Raw genomic sequence first — 17,029 nt, forward strand, 5'->3', positions numbered from 1 at the left:
TGTGTGCCTTGTAAGTATTTGGTCAATAACAAAAGTTCATCTCAATACTTTGTTATATACCCTTTGTTGGCAATGACAGAGGTCAAACGTTTTCCGTAAGTCTTCACAAGGTTTTCACACACAGTTGCTGGTATTTTGGCCCATTCCTCCATGCAGATCTCCTCTAGAGCAGTGATGTTTTGGGTCTGTAGCTGGGCAACACAGACTTTCAACTCCGTCCAAAGATTTTCTATGGGGTTGAGATCTGGAGACTGGCTAGGCCACTCCAGGACCTTGAAATGCTTCTTACGAAGCCACTCCTTCGTTGCCCGGGCGGTGTGTTTGGGATCATTGTCATGCTGAAAGACCCAGCCACGTTTCATCTTCAATGCCCTTGCTGATGGAAGGAGGTTGTCACTCAAAATCTCACGATACATGGCCCCATTCATTCTTTCCTTTACACGGATCAGTCGTCCTGGTCCCTTTGCAGAAAAACAGCCCCAAAGCATGATGTTTCCACCCCCATGTTTCACAGTAGGTTGGTGTTCTTTGGATGCAACTCAGCATTCTTTCTCCTCCAAACACGTCGAGTTGAGTTTTTACCAAAAAGTTCTATTTTGGTTTCATCTGACCATATGACATTCTCCCAATCCTCTTCTGGATCATCTAAATGCTCTCTAGCAAACTTCAGACGGGCCTGGAAATTTACTGGCTTAAGCAGGGGGACACGTCTGAAACTGCAGGATTTGAGTCCCTGGCGGCGTAGTGTGTTACTGATGGTAGCCTTTGTTACTTTGGTCTGACCATATCCAGGGNCGACGTTCTGGTGCTCTCCGTCAGAACTGCACCCCTGTCAGACGAGACATATATCACGTGATGACACGTTAGGCTCGTGTTGTGTTCAAGGACCCTGACCTTGGCCAGGAAAAACAGGCACTCGCTTTGTTTAATTTGTTTGCGGTCTAGATTTCTTAATTTTTTTTCTTTTTTGCGTGTGTTTATAAATTACCCCGAGGGCCGTACCAAATGGTCTTGCGGGCCGTATACGGCCCGGGGGCCGGAGGTTCCCCACCCCTGGATCAGTCGTCCTGGTCCCTTTGCAGAAAAACAGCCCCAAAGCATGATGTTTCCACCCCAGATCGAGGGCGATTATCAGTGGTCTTGTATGTCTTCCATTTTCTAATAATTGCTCCCACAGTTGATTTCTTCACACCAAGCTGCTCACCTATTGCAGATTCAGTCTTCCCAGCCTGGTGCAGGTCTACAATTTTGTTTTTGGTGTCCTTTGACAGCTCTTTGGTCTTGGCCATAGTGGAGTTTGGAGTGTGACTGTTTGAGGTTGTGGACAGGTGTCTTTTATACTGATAACGAGTTCAAACAGGTGCCATTAATACAGTTAACAAGTGGAGGACAGAGGAGGCTCTTAAAGAAGAAGTTACAGGTCTGTGAGAGCCAGAAATCTTGTTTGTTTGTAGGTGACCAAATACTTATTTTCCACCATAATTTGCAAATAAATTCTTTAAAAATCAGACAATGTGATTTTCTGGATTTTTTTTTCTCATTTTGTCTCTCATAGTTGAGGTATACCTAGGATGAAAATTACAGGCCTCTCTCATCTTTTTAAGTGGGAGAACTTCACAATTGGTGGCTGACTAAATACTTTTTTGCCCCACTGTATAATCACGCATTTAATTGCTCTCATCCCGACAGCTCGATTTCCAGCTTTAAATCCTAAAAAAGGCTTTGACAGCTTTTTCGAAAGACCAATTAATACATTTCCTGCTGTGTGAGCACAAACTCTGAACCTGAATTAAACCAAGAGCTTCAGGAAGTGATTATCATTCCAATGTGAATTACACTCTAAGTAAAGTGAGATAAACCTATAACAGAAGCTAATGTCCTAATCCATTTCAAATACGGCCCACTTTGACTTGCATGTTCTCTGAGTTATTTCAATTGGAGGACTTCCAACCCTGAAATCACGTATGCCGTTTCTGTGATATAAAAAGTACCTGATGACAAAGTCGTGAGAGTCGATGTCGGGCCCACAGCTGCTGTTCAGCAGGATCCCTGAGTTCCCCACAATGGCGCAGCGCTTGTGATGTTGGTTCTTCATAGGGGATACAGTTGGCAAAAGACGGTAGAGATTTTCTGAGATGTTTGTGGTGCTGTGGCGATCAAACACATAGTGGATGATATCTCCCGGCTTCAGTGTACCCTTCAGAATAGAGATGTCTCTCTCTGGATCCAGAAATCTTAGAATGTTCTTTCTGTGAAAACAGAAAATAAACACTGGTTACGAAACACTCTTCTTAGTAGCGTGTGAAAATATGTGGAGATAATTGTAGAGAGTGATTAGCCTGCCTGATGAGGTTGGAGAGCGTCTTGTTAAAGGTCCAGTTGTTTGAAGAAAGCTTGGCAGTGTGATTGTAGCTTGCACCGACAGGCTTTACATCTTTGCTCACTCTCGTCACAGCAGTCGGATCGACATGTGCCGTGGCCTTTCTAATTGAGAACAGAGAGTCATGTTATACACACTACTGTAGATCTTAAAAGCGATAAGATAAGAAACTAAAAGTCTTGGTTGATGGTCAATATAGTGTGCGATGTCTTCCCTTTCCCCCCCCAATTTAAGGGTGATCTATCAGTATTTAGGGTCAGAATATAGCACCCTTTGTGAAATTTGTGATTTTAGTTTATAGAAACAGTTGTGAAATGTAACTGAGAACACCTACATTTACTCAAGCACATATGTCGGGTCCTTGTTCTTAAGTAAAAACAGCAGAACTATTTTATGCAAATGTCTACTCTATTATATAAGTGTATTTTTTGCACTGCAATTATTTTATAGATTTAGCCACTAACTACATTGTTCAGCAACATTTTGGATACATAATAGAACACTCTTCGAGGACATTTAGTGCATATTGAGTACTTTGAATAGATCTTAGCAACAAAACCTTGATATATACATAGTTATTCAGCACTTTTACTGGTAATGCTTACATAGATCATGCAATGTTCAAATGATCTGATTATTTCCTCCAACAGTAAAAATAAGTTTTATTTATTATTTTATTTATTTAGATTTATTTGAATGGCAGATGTTTTTGTTAACATATGGATGCCAACACAGTGATTATAGCAGCTGCCATCTTGCTGAAAAAAAGTAACGAATGACTCACTGTCAAAGCTGGAAAGGGCATTAAAAAAAACAAATTGAGATAAATAATTAGATTTCAGACCTATGTGGTTTAGGGATGGCCCGATGCATGTTCATTTTCTTCAAATGTCCGGGATTTCTAGACAGAAAAAGAGAGGATTTAGATTGAATTATGAATCACGTGCTGTAGCTTGGAGCTTGGGTTGATAATGGACTGATGATTCAAACCCTTCCTGTAACCATATCCTGTAACTATAATACACTTAGTGTATTCAATAGCTAGCGTACAGTACTTCCGCCTTTTAAGACAGAATGCTGTTAGAAAGCATGCATCAAGGTATTTCTAAGCATCCACTCTAGGCCCATTTGCTGATGTAATGAAGGGAAATGTGACCCTAATGGAGCCCCATTATACTGAATGGAGGTTTTCTTTTCATGGGGAAGTGAGCAATCTTTTTACAGGATTGTTGAATACACCAGGAAAAAAGAATTTAGTCAACATTCTGTATGTGCATTCAGATCAGACAGTTTTACAACCATGACCTTGGTCACGTGTCCATGAAATCCTGACAAGCTGGCTGTTTTTCTTGAAGGAGAGAGAAGCTGAAACAGATGAACGCTGCTCTGACAGACGGCTGGGCTCGTTTCACAATCCTGGTGGCTTTAAATATATTGATATAATTGAGTTAAGCTGCATTTATGCAGAAGTTGAATTGGTTCTGGTTCTTCTCCCACGGCGAATCTCAAACCAATATGACCTCATTACAACGTAAGCCACAGCCGGGTAATTGCATTCAAAACAAAATGCTCTTGCTGCAAGGGAGATGTGAGAATTAAAAAGCTCCACAGAGACATGAAAGAAGTCGATTTTGCCATTCAGGTAGCACAGCATCTTAAAGCGGTGATGATAATGATGAGGAGGATGATGTTGCACTGTGGAGGTTTGGTTGTTGTTTGACAGAAGTATTTGGAGTGCTAAATTGAGCACCCATGTTCTTGTGGGTCAAATGCAAGTGGGGCATCTGTGTGACTGGAAATAAATCTGCTGCACTGCTCAACATTTCAAAGTCTGAAATTGAAACGAAAAAGAGCAAAGCCTCTTTTGTTACCGTTGCCCCCTCCTCTCTTTATGCTCTACCCCCCTCTCTTTTGCCTCTCTCCCCTTTCTCTGTTACACACTACACACTCTCTCTAGTGTAAATGTATCCTATCCCGCATGCAGTCTGCTACAAGACAAATAGCCAAATCCTTGGAGACCCTGCTTGGGCAGGCTGCTGTCCCCGGGAACAGCTGCTACTGCTGCACCCAAGTGTTACAAATGTAGAAATCACATAGTCCACATTCAACTCCAAACTTAAATTCCATAAAGATAAGTACATTCATTTTACTCATGTCCACAACTATCACTTTCCAGTTCCTGTGAGGAAGACAACCTGCTGGACAAGAAAACAATGGCCACACACACATTTACACACTCATACAAACACAATGCATTAGGTAAATTACGGTGTGCTACTTACGCAGTTTCTTCCTCCACTTCTGCAATATCGTCTATTATGAGAACCACAACGAGCAGCGTTACAAAGCCGAACAACAGCGTGCGGAATACGAGCGGCATGGCTCGGCTGAGGGGGGCAGCCGGGGGTCCCTTCTTCCAGCGAACACTGTGTTACATTCACCTTCTTCTGTTTCACATTTACACATCGAAAATCCGCTTAGCCATCTCTCCCATTGTTCTTATCGCCGGAGCCGGACCCTCCCAGGCGAGCTGCGTTGCTCTCCCCTCTCCAGATGCAGATTTCCTGTTCCCGATGCCGCCTCCACTGCTCCCCGGCTATTCCCCAGTCAAACTTTGAAAGCGTGCACCTACACAGCCTGCCATGCGAGCCGCGAGATGGAGACCACATGCAGTCTTAAAGGCGCAGCGGCCAACTACTCCATTTTTACCCCAGCTGCTTTCCTCTCACTCTCCAGGTGTTGTGACCGCAGTGTAGAGAAGGCAGGTGCACAAGGCAGGTTTGCACCACTCATATCCAAACAGACAGTGTGGATTAATCTGATGTGGAAATTGAGGTTTGATTGCAAGCATTTTTTAAATAGAGGTCAAATATTCAATGAAGCTCACAGTGAGAGTCCCAGTAGACACTTTCTGAATGAAATGGGGCTATCTTTTTATAGATCAGGTCACAGGGTTGGAGGGTAGGCTACTTAATGTGCATTTGTACATTTTTAAGGAACTTTGCTTGGGTATTTAGATATTTGGATATTTAAACTTCTATCCATATCATATCAGAGAGAATTTTGTATATTATTTACACCACTACATTCATCTGACAATATTAGACTTGAAAAAATATAAGCTTATGCATTATTCAAGATTTAACCATTAAGTCCCAATGTTTTTTTGCCTGTAAAAACTTGTCTCCAGTTGTTAGGTCCCCCTAATTTCCCATCCATACTTCTCAGATGGTTTCATTTTAAAGAACTGTTCAAGACTCAAAATGGTCCAATTAGTTAATCATTACAAAAGAGCAACAAGTAGAGAAAAGCCAAAAGCAATTTGTGTTGGAGACATTTTTGTTCTGTTGTTTTTCATCCAACCTCTCCAACCACCCATCCCACGACCCCCTTACATTTATTTTGTGACCCTTTAGAGGGGGTCTGACTCCTCCATTGGGAACCACTGGACTGAGTATAATGTGTTTAAAACCAACTCAGCCTCGACCAGCTACAACAACAGGTTCCTTTTGCTGATGGCACTTTTTTTGGTGCAGGAGTATTTTTTAAATATTGGTTATCATTTGTTTTACTTAAACAAGGTATCCAAATCTTTCTTCCATTAGTGGAGCAGGTTTTTTAAGCAAAGGTTAAACTACTTTTTACAACTACAGTAGGCCTACTACTACAGTTGAAAAGTCATAAATATTGGACAGCGCCTTCTTTAAAAAAATGTTTTTAAGGTTTCATTTCTCAGTTCTTGTTCATCACTCATAATATTTCAGTTATTTTCGGGCAGAACTGCTGATCTTGGAAAAGGAAATGCATCAGACCATCTTTATATTACTACCACCGGCTCTGCTGTGTCTACCATTTCTTTGATTATATATTTTCTAAGGCTAACGTTTTTCCTGAAAAAGCTGGCTGGGTGTGATTGCTTTTTCTTGCAGTTTCTGGCAAAAATGACTGCTACTCCTGTAAAACATGAATGTAAATGTTGGAGTGACAACAAACACATATTTCACTCAAAGCTGAAATGGAAAACCTCTCACATCTAGCTATACTGTATGAGAGATTATTAGTTTCTTTTTTTATATATATATTTATTTTTGGCACATGTTTGGATTGGGTTCAGTTTTTAGGCATCAATTAGTGAAAGCAAATGTAAAGTGTAAACTCTGTCTGCTTTCAAATGTCATGCATATATTATCTACACAATTGCATTTCACAGACATGTCTAAAGGCCAGATTAACATAAAGTGAAAGGTACAGCTGGAGCCTTGAGAGGGCGCATAATGACAAGACTCATAATCAAATTCATCCTTGTAATAATATCTAAAGCTAATTTGAATATTCTTAATTTATATACAAGTGATGTGACACTTAATGTATACTGTCAAATCTGTCATGCATGCATCACATTTGCATTTATCTCCTAGTGAGTGATGTTGTTGTTGAAAATCAGCATTTTGGCATGAAAATATAAATGTCAGCAGACTCACTCACTCACTCACTCACTTCACTAGATTAATATTCATTGGATCATTTACAGTATATTCCTCACAGTGACAGCTCTCGGCGGAGGATTTATTTCTTTCTTTTTTCCTCTGGAGTTGTTGTGCAACAGTTTGTCTTACTAGAGCACCCATTAAGCTAATTGGAAATGCTTGACTAAAGCAGCAATCTCTTTCCTGCAGCAGTTTCTATTTAAAGGTTGCTTATTTTGTGTGATTTGACTTTCAGCAAGTATGCTTTCCCCCCCGAGTGTTGTAGTTGCATTTTGTATGTCTCTGATGTGACGTGCATCAGGAGTGAAGTGTGTATCAGAGAGGGCTGTTAACTGAGGCAGATGCTGCTGATACTGTAGCGGTTGTCACCTGATGTTTGGCTTTTTGGAGTTTCTGTGTTTTTGCTAGACTTTACAGACACCTAACAACCACACACATGAAGATACTATAGCATACACTCTCCTTTTTGTCACTTTTTCCATCACTTGAGCTTAGAAATGATAGTTACTCTGACATGCTGTTTTCATAAGAGGCTGCTTCTTCAGCTGCTTCAGTACACAAGCCAAACATTTTAAATAAAGTTGTGATTTATTATTTACCCGGTATGAATAATTTATTTCACCCCAATGATATCTTTGATTTACTGAAACTATGCTTTTCATTACCACACAGCAGACTGTTTTGTTGTATTTGATAATTTTAAGATCAGGCAAAGTAAAGCTGCCTTGATGAATTTTTGGAACCAAAAGAAAAGGCTTGGTTTTGGCTCAGTTCTCAGAGGGACTTATTAATAGCGTTGGTTATTTTTGAATCATTTAAACATTTCAAGTGCAAGCTTCTTTTATCAGTCTTCACAGCTAAAATTCACAGGACATAAAATGTGCACTGTGTAAAAGCAACACCGATACACACAATAAACCAACCTCCCCCCCCGGACCCTCTGCAGCTGTGAAAGACTGAGGTCAGCCTCTAATGGGCCGTGTGCAGGTTATTTATTGAAACGTAGAGGGCAGCCTTTTGAAGTACTTTGGAAGTGTGGTTGTGGGCTACAAAGAAATGTTATATTTTATTTCATGCTATTTACTTACATGGACAAAAATGCAGTCAACTTTTCATTCTTGTGTTAAGAAATGGAGGTCGTGACATCAGGTGCATAGGCAAAAAAGCAAAAACAATCATAAGAGAAAATAAAATATAATTGTTAATATTTTGTATCGTTATTCTTTTTTTCATTTTTTATTAACATTTCCAATACTGTATGTCCCATGTTTTTAGTGATTGTATTTACTGAATGAAGTGAAACTGTATTTAGTGTGATTTACAAAGTCTGTCCAGGGACTACAGATGATAAATAGCCTCTTGGCTAACTGAAATGTGATGAGTTATTAAATACGTGATGTATTGGCTGTAAGAAATACAATAACAAGTGCTTGTCCATCCACAGATCATGACTTTTATTTTTGCCTAGGAAGGGTCCTTTTTTCCATGAGAAGTCCAGAGAGATGATCACATCAGTCCAATTATAGGATCTATGAGTTATTGCAAAAAATGATTTAAAATCATTGTTGGTAAAAAAAACACTGGAAATGTTAGTGCATTATTAAAGGTAGTTATATATGATCTTTTATTTATTTTAGATCTTGCGGTTATACACTACAAATTCACTTTTCAGGCTGCCTTCTCTTTTGTCCTTTCTTCAGCAATGTTTGCTGGATAATTGGCGCGACGGTATATAAATACATTCTTGTAGACTTTCGAGGCTTGTGAAAGTCCTGCAGCTTTTTAAAGACAATTAAAATATGAGTGGTAGCTGTAGATGACCGGCATCTTTGTTTAGTTGAGAATTTGTACAGTTAGATATTAAAAACATTGAGCAACATAGTTGATTTCTCTGAAAGAGTCAATGGCTCCCCTTTGAACAGTGACTGAATGATACAAAATAATAGCTGAACTAGAGGCTGTAAATCTGCTGTGCAAATAAAAAAGTCATGTGTGCTTATGTGGTCCATACATGTTTTGGTCAATACCTCACATCTTACTGATTAATCACTCAGTACGATATTGAGGAAATATGAGTTGTGAATTTTGTTGTGCCATGTCCCTTTTTGATTCCCACACCCCCCCTCCTTGTTTGTGTTAATCCATTTTTGTTTGTAAGTGTGTAGTATTGTGTAGAACAGAATAAAACCAAACACTGGTCAGAGCAACTCTTTAAAAAGAATGATTCTCTGAAAAAGAATGCAAAAGTCACATTTTCATTTATTTTCTGAAAAATAATTTATTTCCAGAGTAAAATAAACAATATGTTGCCATACAAAAAGTGTAAGAAAAGGGACAAAGTCAAAACTGTAAATGCAGGGAAATCAGTCAAGTAACAGGTCGTACAGTGTGTGTCGCGTTGCCTTAAAGACTTCTTCAAATACATGACCAGGAATATATTCAGTGTGTTCTATGAGTTGTTTGCTTTATTTGACCTGGCACACAAAAACTCCTGAAACATTTCTCTTACTTTTATCCCATTTATAACAGGCTGTTTTATATAACCAAATAATTCATCATACACCTTCCGATTTCTATGAATTGTCCCAAATCTAATGTGACACACGCATCTCAGATCAAATATAATTCAAACTGTCCTTTCAAATACAACCTAACAAAACATCCTGGGCCTAATGACACCTATATATATATATATATATATTACTCCTTATCTGTTTTTACCAAACACATAGAAATATTACTCTTGACATTTATTATTTTTTCCACTAGGTGAAAGTCAGAAGAAAATAGAATTAACATTCTTATATGAATAATCCCTTATTAAGACGCGTTAGGCTGAATAAAGTCTGCAAATGTAAATACAAACATGTATATGGAACAAACTGCTGTAATGAAAAACAAACTTGCAGTCTGACACAAAGCTAGTAATGAACATGGATGTATCAGATGTGAATTGCACCTATGAGACAAGACTTCACAGTCTAGTCTAAATAGTATCAAAAACAGTGCCTGTGATCCAGCAAGATATAACTGAACAGTGCATGATGACATGAAAACACTACCTTGTTTTAAGTTATTAGACTTAATATTCGGACAGTTAAAACATCTAATAGGCCACTATAACCACCCAGTCTGAGTGTTTCTGTTCTCTTTTAGAAGAAACTCTCCTGCATTGAAACAAAATGCATTAACTCATGAACTATTAGTTTGTAAACACTTGGCAACTTTTTACATATGAATAACTGAAGAATCATCCAAACTTTTAGCATAACAATCTCATTTTTGAGAGAGTGACAGACAGAACACACAGTGCACTGACTGAAAAGGAAACTGCCATTTTCCACGCCGATCACTGGAGTCAAGACAGACCTAAAACGATATGGCAACTAGTTGTAATAGCTTCAAGTCCGCTCACTAACAATCATCGAGGACTGAGCCAGAGAGTACTGTAGTCGTCTTCTACCACCGAGTCAACACAGGAATTCACCGGCAACACTGGACAACACCTCGCCGATATGTAAACGACTAAAATGGACCCTTGAAAGTTTGCAGAGGACGTGGAGCTCAGTGGAGAGCAACGTCTTCTGAGACCTGAACGGGCCATTAAATAGATTGCCTTTTATCAAAAAACGTTATCCTTTCAAGAAAAGAAGAAAAGAATATTCCTATGAATGTCCATATTATCTTTTTCTTGCACAACAAACTATAAAACTGACTCCATATTTTCACAAACCTCGTGGTCCTCAAGGTTATATATAAACTTTGTCCTGTCGACTAGTTTGGGGCCCTCAGTGAGAGAGGGGTAAAACTCGGTCGCTGACATGTAGCCCTCGTTGCTTTTGATGTACTTCTTATAGTTCCTGCGCAAGCAATACCATGTGGTGGCGTATAGGAGGAAGGCGATGCCCTTGAGGATGATGGCGAGGCTCACGTACAGATGCCTGTAAGCTATGTTGTCGTACAGCAGGCAAGCTCCCCTATCGCCGCAGTCTGAGCTCCAGAAAAGGCAAGTCGAGTCGATCCCAGCTCCAAAGATCAGAGGAGGGGGGATGAATCCTGTAAAACAGAAACACTGTCTGAGCCCACTAACTCTTTCTGTTCCCAAAAAGAAACATATGGGGAAAATGTGTTCCTTGACACAAAGAAAGAGAAAATAAATCCTCATTTATGATCTGTAAGTAGCTTCTAGATCATTTGTTTCAGACTTTCTTATTCCCAGCACGTCCTGAATGTGTGTTTGTTTTTCGATGTAATTAACTCTACTGCTGTACGGATGATCTGATTCGTCTCCATGTGGAAAAGCAAACAAAGCCCTTTCAGGTTGATCGAGGCGTGTATTGGCGTTACTGTGGTGAATGCCTCAAGTGTTAATATTGAGATAGAAACATAGAATCTGAAATCAATGATCTGATAAAAGGTCTTACCGAGGAGTCGTAACAGAAGAAACAAAAGTCCCAGTGCGTACGATTTCAGCTCAGGGCTCACAGTCCTTCAAGAGAAAAAGGTCATTTGTTTATGCTTATTGATTCTGTGCAAGAACAATACCTATTCACAAACACTTCACACGCACATGGAAATCATACATACCTGATGAGAATAATAACAGAGGGCGTCTGGGCCATGGCTCCGACCAGGCTGCAGGCGCAGATCACACACAGGAAGATGAGGAACGCTTCCTGGCAGCCCGGCGTCGGACATTTCCCCGGGGTCGCTGTGGCGAATTCACTCTCGGAGGACACACAAGCACACCCCGTCAGGTTCTGTTGAGAGAAGAGGACCCACTTTAAAAAATAACAGATTCAATTATATGGAAGATGTGTTATAGCTGTAACTCACACTATTCTCACATTTGGATGAACGCATGTGATCTGTACTTGATATACGTGCGGTTAAAAAAAAAGAAGAGAAATACTGCTACAGAATTGATAGTAATATTCAGTGCCTCTGAGCTGAGAGAAATTCTTTCTGCATGTGATTTGAATATAAAAGTCACTAATCTGCAGTCAGCAGCTGATCTGAGAACAACCACAGCAACACTTAAATGCCTGGCATGCGATAGCTGACGACAGGGCTGTGAAATACTGGGACTTTTTCTTTTAAAATAGATTAGGCAAGGCAAGGCAAGTTTATGTATATAGCACTTTTCAACACAAGGCAATTCAAAGTGCTTTACAAAAATGAAAGACATTAAGACAAATATTTTTAAGGCATTTTAAGAAGCTTTAAGAAAAGTTAGTCATCTGTAATGTGTTTATTGGTGATCCAGTGGTACAATCAGAACATGTATTTTAGTAATTGCTGCCACGAGACTGAGAAAGGGGTAAAGACCTGGGAGATGCTGGACGCGATGCTGCCTGTCCTGCCTGACTGGGTGCAGCCGGCGAAGCAGGCGGACAGGTAGGTGACGCCGTTGGAGCCGCACACGGGGCTGATGGAGGAAGTGAAGCAGTTGCACTGACTGATGCACTGAGCTTCTGGTTTCTCGCCCACCCGCAGCGTCCTGGACAGAGAGAGAGGGAAACCTGAGCAGCAGAAGCACTCTCTATCAGTGACTCTATGGCTCACTTTTAACATCTCCATGGAAACTGTACTGCACAGATAACCTGCTCTAAGAAAGCTGGGCTCAGGCTATCAAATATAAAAAGTAGCAAAGCCGTAAAGTCAGATTTACTACAGGACCACCACACGAAAAAATTACTACTGAAAATAACAAGAATGAAAGGCAATTAATCCACTTAGTACACATTTTCTTTTACAATATCAACATCAGTCATGTATGTTTTTACAGGGCAGCTGTAACAAAAAATGTATCTTGGATTGGATCTAAACTCCTGGACAAAAATCTTCCTTGAAAGAAAATCTATACTATTCAACGTGGGTGCATGAAGACCTCAAATTAACCAAATGGGAAATACATTTATTTAAAGTTTAACCATTAAAAATATAAAAATGTTCAGCTGAATGTGAAGAGGTTGCAGTGTTGACGCTATGTCAAAGACGTCTATTTGTTGTGTTGCAGAGATATCTACAGAAATAAAAAATTCACATCTGCAACCCACAAAAACTAAACTGCACACTGTTAACATTGATTATACTGACATTCACAACCCATCCCTACTTAGCATTTAAAATGTACCTAATTGGGTATTACATGTGTTTAGTAAAATAACATCCATCACTATCAAAGTGGATGAAATGTTACTTAAAGAATGGCTCTAAAACGCTTTCAATGTCTGTCGCATCTGTATTCAGTCTGTGCAGCCAGGAGGAGCGCGAGGCCACTTTCTGAATAGAAACCTTTTTATAGACTCCATGAGATGACAGAGTTGTTAATAATAAAAACTATTCCCACAGCTCCCCTGTGACTGGCAGTGATAAGATTTTTTTTATTTGCACATTTAGACCCTCCAATAAAGTCCTCCAACCTTGGCAGCAGTGTTACCTTTAAGGGCTATAATGTTGTTTACGGCTCATGTTTATTTATTAGAATATAGGATATTTATGATACGACACAAATGTACAAACTATGGTATAAAAACTCGCTGAATTTTCAAAGAGTTTACAATAATATACACATTATCTAAAGTTTATTGTTTAATCTATGGAATAGCTTTCTCTGCTGAATCTAAACTAATATGTTGTTTTTTCAATTTAACTAACTTTAATTTACCGCTGGAGATTTACTATTTAATCCCATTTTACAAACAATATCATTTTTGATCTGCTGAACTAGCTCGTGGCTGTTTAGTTATAAAAGCTACATTGTCATGCTTTATCTTGAAAATTGGCGTTGTAAGACCAGTTATCCAGGAAGTGAAACGTTTCGAAATCAAATACATTTAAGACAGCCTGACCCTGTTTCACTTTCAGCCCAAGGTGTCATGAAGTCATAGGCGCCGCGTGAGGCTCAGGTTTGGGAAGGCTAAATAACTTTTTTTACCTGACGCTGCCCGCCTCTGGCGTCTATAGAAAAGAGATCAACTCAGTGAAAGCACCGCCTGCTGACCAATCAGAGCTCAGTGTGCGGAGTTTAAATCTATCAAGTCATATTACAGGATAAAGGAAATACAGTTTAAACTGCCGTAGCCTATGCAGAGAAGACGCCGACGTGTCGCACTTGTCATTCATATCACATCATCAATCAGATCATCGATCATATAGTATCACAATATTTCCTTATCTGAGTCAGCTGAGCCGTATCTGGCCATGCATCACTTACATTGTCACATACTGTATGCAGAAGTATTATTTTAAGCAACACATTAAGTTGACGAAACACTCAAATGTAATTAAAGTCAGATCCACTCGTGTCTGGGGCAGTGATATCATAAAACTGTAGATTATTTATTTTTTAACCAGTTGTTATTCACCTTGCAGGTGCAACTATGTGGCTTGTATCCTGGATGATATGTTTAAGTCATGGATGTTTAAAGTTCATATTTGTCTAATATTAGTTTACTTTTCATTAATGAAGTATGACGCTGCGCTGTCAATACACTTGTCTCTGTTTGTGATTGGTCAAATGTAGCTAACCCCGCCCCTTTCACGTGAACGCGCTCTCAGCTGGAGAGAGAAACCCTGGCTTGATTTACCGAGTTAATAACCAGCGTCGTAGGACCGCTTAGCGAGATCTCGTTTGTTAGGGTTAGTTAAGATAACTCAAACATATCCAGGGTCTGTTGAACTGGCTTCGTAGTACAGGGCACAGGTGGCTGCATAGCAGCGCTAATGTCAAAGACACAAACATTATATTTTTTATTTTACCAGGATTCAGTGACACAAATATTTGGGAAGGCTTAGCCTTCCCTAGCCTACAGTACCCGCCGCCCCTGCATGAAGTCACTTTAACCCTTTACATCAGATGAATACTCCTTTAAACCAGTGGTTCCATACTTTATTTGGCGTTTAATCCCCTTGGAACAAAAGATGTAATTGGTTTAATTACTTTTCCCCAATTGTTTTTGAATATATTTTGAGATTTTTTATCAAGTAAGTAAAGCAGTAAATTACAAGAAATAAAAAAAACAGCAGCTGGCTTTTTAAGAGTCCTGAAATAGTGAGATAATACAGTACATTTTAAGGGGGAAAGTATTGGGAGAAAGTCTAGTATTAGTAGTTTAGTATAGGTAAGTCGGACTTAATAATATTCAATTTTTTCCGCTTTCCTCATCTCATAACTCCTCATCCTGTATTCAACCTTTAATACAAAGCTTCTCTCTTACTCATTGCCGTATGGGACGGTCACTCCTGCGACGGGGCCGGTGTCGCAGCCGAGGAACAGGATGCAGACGTAGCAGGCGGTGGAGATCAGGTTGACCAGCATGGCCATGCGGATGGCTCCCAGGGCCGAGAGGTTCAGCTTCTTCACCAGCAGACCGCCCATGAAGATCCCGAGGCACGCACATGGAATCGCTGTCATACCTTTAACATCAAGTTGAACAAACCCTGTTTATCATACTGATAAACTGTGTATAGTGTGCTTGTGCTTGTTTGCTGTGAATACAGACCTAACAGCTGGTTCGCTGAGGTGGTGGTGAGGTTGAACTGCTGCTCCAGATATTTCCCCAGAAACGCTGCAAAGCCAGCCACGACCGCGATCTCCATACAGGCCGCCAGGATGATGCAGGTGAACACCGGGTTGGACAGGAGGTGCTTGGTCACCTTAGGGATCACTATTATTAAAGAAATAAGGAAAGATGATCATTAATATCTGAGTTGGTCAAACGGACAGACGGGAATGTCTTATTGCCTGTTTGTTCCTCCTCTGATCTCATCTGATTGAGTGCTTTTAGCAGTCTAACAACATAAAATGAATATATAATATAGTATATATAATAATAAAAAAGTAAACCAATTACTTTGTGGATACTCAATGGATAAAATACAGGAGTTTTTTTTGTGTGGACAGTATGGATAATAACTAGTTTAACTTGATGTCTAAAGCTAATTTTGATGATAGTAATTTTACTCAAGTAACATTTCCAGCACAGTAATAATTTACTCAATAAAGACGGTCTAAGTCTTATCCATTTCCGACCAATTTCAACCCTTACAAACTGTTTAGTGTTATTTCAATTTGACCAATAAAAAAACATAGAAAATAAATCAATAGATGTCATGCATTTTAAAAATAGATTGTATTTTTCTTGCATCTCAACACTGCAGTGCCTCTCTGGATGCGGCACACTCACCCCTGAGCTGCTGACAGCAGGTGGGGCTGTTGGCAGGCTCGTGGTTGCGTACAACACCATTGCTGGGCTTTGGAGTCTCATAGTCTGCACTCAGAGAGGGAGGCAGCATCACCTGCTCACTCTCTGCCCCCTCCTCTCTCTCCTTGATCGGCAGTGACTTGGGGAAACCAAACATGAAGAGAGCCGAGATGAAGAGTAAGGCACCACACAGGAGGAAGCCGGCCCACCAGGCCCCGATCCACCGCGGGTCTTCTGGAGTGATGCCAAGCTTATCTGTGGAGAGGCACAGCGGAGGTCAATACATCACAGAGCGAGAGAGAGAGAGAGAGAGAGAGAGAGAGAGAGAGAGAGAGGTGACGGTGAAATAATTCAACACTGGAGAAATATTGAACTCACCAGTGTCGATGAAGATAGCATCCACGTAGAACTTAGTGCAGACGGAGCCGAGGATGAAGCCACAGGCAGGCCCGAACACGAGGGTAGAGAAGAGGATTCCTGCATAGAAACAAATATCTAGTTAACTGAGTTGTTTGGGTTCATTTGACTCACCCTGCGCTTTCAGAAATATGTTTTTAGTGATAAAAAGCAAGCCCAAAAACAAGGAGGCAAGTTTGATTAGAACAGCTGTGTATATTTAACTGTGGGTACCAAGCCAAAGTCACAATATGATCTTTGTTATACAGTTATTGCCTTCTGGGTAAGCAATAAACCACCTCTGGTACATACTGTATAAGAAGCTCTTATGTTCTCAATGGCAATAAATGTTGGGAGTCAGTCGATTAGTTATTCCAACCTTTGAACATATATTGCAGATTAACTGTAACGCTTATGTTTATCGTTGTATTACAGTATTGTATATATATTGCGTTTATTGGTGAGAACAATGTTCTGCTCTGAAGGGACAATAACGTTTTATTTTAAAAACAAAATGGTGGCATGAAGTGACAAGAGAATTTAGGAATTATGAAAAG

General features: G+C 39.9%; 2 protein-coding genes across 2 annotated transcripts in view; both read right to left on the bottom strand.

Moving 5' to 3' along the window:
* Positions 1-5,105, bottom strand: part of st8sia2 (ST8 alpha-N-acetyl-neuraminide alpha-2,8-sialyltransferase 2) — a 15,904-nt gene extending 10,799 nt beyond the window's left edge. The window contains exons 1-4 of the mRNA XM_010774799.1: positions 4,663-5,105; positions 3,225-3,281; positions 2,344-2,484; positions 1,992-2,249 (exon numbers count right to left, since the gene is read on the bottom strand). Of these exons, the coding sequence (XP_010773101.1) occupies positions 1,992-2,249; positions 2,344-2,484; positions 3,225-3,281; positions 4,663-4,760 (554 nt within the window). The 5' untranslated portion in view covers positions 4,761-5,105. The remainder of the gene's footprint in view (positions 1-1,991; positions 2,250-2,343; positions 2,485-3,224; positions 3,282-4,662) is intronic.
* A 4,238-nt stretch (positions 5,106-9,343) lies between these two features.
* Positions 9,344-17,029, bottom strand: part of slco3a1a (solute carrier organic anion transporter family member 3A1a) — a 42,517-nt gene continuing 34,831 nt past the window's right edge. The window contains exons 3-10 of the mRNA XM_010774800.1: positions 16,455-16,553; positions 16,059-16,331; positions 15,375-15,539; positions 15,090-15,288; positions 12,196-12,367; positions 11,455-11,627; positions 11,292-11,356; positions 9,344-10,923 (exon numbers count right to left, since the gene is read on the bottom strand). Coding sequence (XP_010773102.1) covers positions 10,571-10,923; positions 11,292-11,356; positions 11,455-11,627; positions 12,196-12,367; positions 15,090-15,288; positions 15,375-15,539; positions 16,059-16,331; positions 16,455-16,553 — 1,499 coding nt within the window. The 3' untranslated portion in view covers positions 9,344-10,570. The remainder of the gene's footprint in view (positions 10,924-11,291; positions 11,357-11,454; positions 11,628-12,195; positions 12,368-15,089; positions 15,289-15,374; positions 15,540-16,058; positions 16,332-16,454; positions 16,554-17,029) is intronic.

The sequence above is a fragment of the Notothenia coriiceps genome, unplaced genomic scaffold, assembly GCF_000735185.1.
Source record: "Notothenia coriiceps isolate Sejong01 unplaced genomic scaffold, NC01 NC01_scaffold00014641, whole genome shotgun sequence".
Taxonomy (NCBI): domain Eukaryota; kingdom Metazoa; phylum Chordata; class Actinopteri; order Perciformes; family Nototheniidae; genus Notothenia; species Notothenia coriiceps.